General features: G+C 48.6%; 1 protein-coding gene across 1 annotated transcript; it reads right to left on the bottom strand.

Annotated features, from left to right (window-relative positions):
* Window positions 1-758: 758 nt before the first annotated feature.
* On the bottom strand, window positions 759-3,870 carry RRAD (RRAD, Ras related glycolysis inhibitor and calcium channel regulator). Its single transcript, XM_086469355.1, has 4 exons — window positions 3,516-3,870; window positions 3,281-3,354; window positions 2,558-2,762; window positions 759-1,036 (listed from the first exon to the last, which is right to left on the bottom strand). Exons 1-4 carry the CDS (start codon window positions 3,868-3,870, stop codon window positions 759-761), a joined length of 912 nt encoding a protein of 303 aa, XP_086325481.1.
* Window positions 3,871-4,658: the final 788 nt, after the last annotated feature.

The raw sequence follows: 4,658 nt of genomic DNA, 5'->3' as shown, positions 1-4,658 counted from the left end.
GATATTCCTGATTTATCTGGTTCCAGAACTTTATCACGTGTAAAGCTGCATAGTCTGTATATAATGTTTTGTACAGTGAAAAAAGATCAGTATGAAAATACTGTTCTCTCACTCTATCCATACTCTGAGAAAAGCACAGTTTATTATAACAGGAAATAATACTTTATTATAAAATCTGCATGTAAACAAGTAACAAATTAATTGAATAACAGTTAATGGAAGTGCAAATTAACTTCATAAAATGATATCTGTTCTGTATTTAATTTTATATATATATATAATTTGTTTTCTCCCATTCTAACGTGGTTCTACTCCCCCCTCCCCACATTTAAGTTTAAAAAGATTTATCATTGCTTGCTTTGTACTAAAAAGAATGTACGAGCCTGCGTACAAGTTTAAGTTTTGCTCTGCAAACGAGACAAATCTATGGTGATACTTATCATCATCCTTTCTTATCTTTGCATCTCTGGTATCCACAGGACAAGAGGATATATAACATATATACACAGTGAAAGTGTGGGCATGTCAAGCCACTTAAAGTTAGTTCATTTACTTGCACACATTGAAACTTAAACCATTTATCAATGAAGCAGATATTGTAGAGTAACTTCCAGACTTGCTTGCGCACCTTAAGGCATTAATGAGTCTCATTTGATAAGTCATTCTTGTTATCACCATGAGGATCATCTATACACTTCTCATAACAGTCAAATGCTTGTTCATCACCCACGTGCAACATCTGGCCTTGCTGAAAGCTTCTAAAGCACAGATAAATCATGGCAAGACTTTGATTTTGCTTTGAAAGCCATCTTCTTGTTGTTCTTTGCCACAATTCTCCCAAGGAATCGCTTTGCCTTTTTGCCTATGCTTTCTCTTCTTTTTGTGTTGGCCATTCTCCTGGCATTGTCTTCTTTACTGTCTTTGCGTAGTCTGATTTGCCGAACAATACCTTCAAACAGGTCCTTGACATTGTGATGAAGAGCAGCTGAGGTCTCGATGAATTTGCAGTCAAACACAACAGCACAGGCCCGTCCCTCTGCATGGAAAGACAAAAAGGGAGATGAGTGGAGATGGACATTTTCTCTTCATATATACTGGCAGAAAAACAAAACAAAAAAGGACTTTTAAGTAAGAAAAGTGACCTTCAATGCCATGGAAGAGCTTTGCTACATGGTAGGAAAGTCCAAATTTGCACTCATGGTTTTGCCCCCTTACTCTTCTTGGTTTTGTTGTGGTATGGTCAGAAATCTCATTTGACCAATGGTACTCAATATAAGGCAACAACAGTCCTCTAAGCAGAGGACTAAAGAGCTAAAGCTGATGTAGGAGAGGCACTTGGACGCATGCTTGCTGTTTGATAGGAAACAGTATGAGATACAGAAAAAAAAAAAAATTTATTTCTTCTGGAAGTTGTTGAGCAATTATACACCTCTGCCTTGCTGTAGCAAGTGAGAGTTTTCCACACTAGCTACAAATGAAGCTGATACAGTTCACAAGGTTGAGTCATTGAACAGATTAGAGGTCATGAAGTTGTACGCCATTGGATCTGACTAGGACTGCATTCAAAATGCAAGCTGCCCAATGCTCCAGATGTAAGTACATAGCTCTGGAACATAGCTGCAGTGCAAATTTCCATGTTCATGTGGTAAATAATGGCAAAGTTGTAAACTTGAGAAAAGTACTGATGCCACAACTAGGACAGGTTAATCATTCACTGCCACCAGCCTGAAAAAAGTGATAATCTCCTGATGAACTCCATTCCCTGTGCTGGCATTTAACACAGGGAACATGGCAAAACCAGACAGCAAGAGATGGTTCATCATCATCAAGGCACCAGTATTTCAAAGTATTCTTCCCAGTGAAAAAACAAACAAACATACAAAGGAAAAAACCCAACCACCCAACGTTTAAATAAGTGAAATTAATACTGTGATGTTGGCAGTGGTTACTGTGCTCTAGTTACCAAAATGCTAGCTGGAACTAGCTGAGAAAATTCTCACTGACCACAACTGGAGAACATATAAAAAAAGACTTCAAGTTCTGTGAGCCTGGTCCCACCAGCTCAACTCAAGTGTGATGGAATCACTTCCAGAAGAAAGGATTGTACAGGCTGTATGGGATCACCCTTTTCAAAGGCTGCCTGGGTTCTCTGACATGGCACTCCTCTCCCTTAAAAAGCATAGCTCGAGCTACCCCGTCTTGAGACTAGCAAGTGCTGCTGCACACATAACATACAATTACACCCTTTCAGTTAATACTGACCCCAAATGAAGCCTACACAAAACAGCGTGCTAAAGCTGCAGCTCTGACGCATTTTTCTCTCGTACTGCAGTCCAGAGCGTTGCTCTGTGCAGTGACAGATCTTCCCCCATCAGCATCTCCACTGTTTTCTGTGGTACCAAGTCCCTCAGCATGAACCAGCTGGCTTGATTTCTCCAGTATGCCTCGAATCATACATTTTTCTACACCAAAACCAGACCATTTCTGTTGGCCATGATTCTCCACAGCCTTTGCTACTAATTTAGACATTACTGTATAAATGAATAGTGTCTCTTACCATCAACTGAGACTTCCCGGGACCTGACTAGGTCACTTTTATTGCCCACAAGAATAATAGGAATGTCTTCTGTTTGCCTTGCTCTTCTTAGCTGGATTCTTAGCTCAGAGGCCTTTTCAAAACTAACTTTGTCTGTCACCGAGTATACAATAATATAGGCATCTCCCATTTTCATACAGTGGTTCTGAAGCCATTGGCTGTCATCCTAAAACAAAAGGCAAGAAATAGATTTATTGCACTGAAAAATCTATTAAACACTGATTAATGATTTAATTATTGTAAAGATACTTTTCTTAGCTTTATTACAGTCAGTAAAACTAAGCCAACCTCCCATTTTTTTTAAAGATTCTGTTATTTAAAATATATTACAAAATAAAATTCTCTTGTTTCCAAAAATAATATCAGGTCTGCACTGATTAGATTGTGAATTTCTAATTTTACAGTAATTCCCTGGGTAGCTCATGTAAGCTGCTGCTTATTCAAAGCATTAAGGGATCACACTCCAGCACTATCCAGGTTTTCATATTGCCTGCCTAGCTACTAGAAATTAACTGCAGGAGAGAACAACGCAGTATGAATTCTCATTTTTTAATGTCACTTTTAATGGTGGTGGTCTGATTGATGAAATAGGCAGACATAGTTGTTCCTTTTCTACCTTTCTTTTTTTAAGAGCAAACCACTGACCGAGGCATAAAGAAAAAAATATCTTAAATCTGTAAGTACCTGCTCCCATATATCAAACACCACGAGAGACGCTTCTTCGCCGTCAACTATAATGGATCTGTCATATGTATTCCCTACAGGAAAAAAAAAAAAGTTCAGGAAAAAGAAGTTATCCTTCTGCATCCCTGCCGGCAGCCTGGGAGGGGTGGCCGCGCTCCGCCGCTCCGAGCGGCGGGTCCCCGGGCCCGGCAGTCCGCCTCCCTCCGCGGGGTGTCCGCGCCGCCCGCGCCCTCACCGGCCTCTTCCGCGTCCGCGCAGTCCTCCACGCCGCCGAAGATGCGGGCCAGGCTGGTCTTGCCGACGCCGTGCTCGCCCAGCAAGATCACCTTGTAGAGGTTGCTGTCGGAGTCGCTGCCCGAGGAGATGACGGAGTCGGAGGAGTCGGAGGCCCAGCTCTCCCGGTGCGCCTCGCCGGGGCTGTACGAGGTGCAGCGCACCAGGCCGGAGAGCTCGCCCTGCGGCAGGGCGGCCCGCAGGTCCCGCTCGTCCACCGGCATGCTGCGCCGGTGCAGGTGCTGGTGCACGGAGAAGGGCATGCTGCCGCGCCGCTTGTCCAGGTAGCGCAGCTTGTCGCCGCGGTTCAGAGTCATGGGGGTGCCGGGCTGCGGCCGGAGAGGAGAGAAGAGTCGTCAACACCCGCCGCCCCGGCAGCGCCCCAGCCCCGGCGAGCCCCGCCGCGCCGCCCGCCGAGCAGCGCTTACCTCGGGGCGCCGCGCGGAGGGAGGGAAGCGGTGAGGGATTCGCGCCGTTACCGCCTGCAGCCGCCGGAGCTCCCTCAGCGAGTGCTGCCGCCACCCCGCTCCTCGCCCCTATTTATGGCTCCGCCAGCCCGGCCCTCCCCGCCGTGACGCGCCCCGCCAGCGCGGCCGTGGGCAGCGCCGTCCGCCCACGGTGGCTCCGCTCCGCTCCGCTCCGCTCGGCTGGGCGGGGGCGGGGGCGGGGAGCCCGGCGCGGGGGAGCCCCGCCGGGGGGAGCGAAGACGGCGGCAGGGCTCCCCTCCCGTCGGCGCGGAGCAGCCGCCGCGGCCGAGGCACGGCTGGGCAGGGCGAGCGCCGTGGGGAGGCGAGGGACGGACGGGGAGCGCTTCGGCGGGAAACGGCGCTACGTGCCACGAGCGAAGGGCTGTGCGGTCGGGCCGGCCGGGTCTGCCCCGCCGGGTCTGCCCCGCCGGGTCTGACCCGCGCCCCCGCTGCTGCGCGGCTCCGTGCCGGCGCTCCCGCGAGCGGAGCGGCGGGCGGCGTCTGCTGCGTGTGAGAGAGGGCGCGCGTTGTGCGCGGGGAGGTTTCCGCGGCTCGTTGGGCTCTGTGGCATCGTCCAGGAGTTTGGGTATAGTCCTGGTGTCTACGGCAACGTTAGGAAACGTATCTGTAGATTTGCA

The sequence above is a fragment of the Leptosomus discolor genome, chromosome 8, assembly GCF_034619465.1.
Source record: "Leptosomus discolor isolate bLepDis1 chromosome 8, bLepDis1.hap2, whole genome shotgun sequence".
Taxonomy (NCBI): domain Eukaryota; kingdom Metazoa; phylum Chordata; class Aves; order Leptosomiformes; family Leptosomidae; genus Leptosomus; species Leptosomus discolor.
The sequence above is the reverse complement of the archived record's forward strand: the minus strand, read 5'-3'. Positions and strand labels throughout refer to the sequence as shown.

What these genes read in the sequence shown, in the direction of transcription:
- RRAD (XM_086469355.1), bottom strand. Translation starts at nt 3,870, where the DNA reads ATGACTCTGAACCGCGGCGACAAGCTGCGCTACCTGGACAAGCGGCGC. An exon ending in CGCGGACGCGGAAGAGGCCG is followed by an intron (nt 3,355 to 3,515) that starts GTGAGGGCGCGG and finishes TTTTTCCTGTAG; the next exon opens with GGAATACATATGACAGATCC. An exon ending in TGTTTGATATATGGGAGCAG is followed by an intron (nt 2,763 to 3,280) that starts GTACTTACAGAT and finishes CTTTTGTTTTAG; the next exon opens with GATGACAGCCAATGGCTTCA.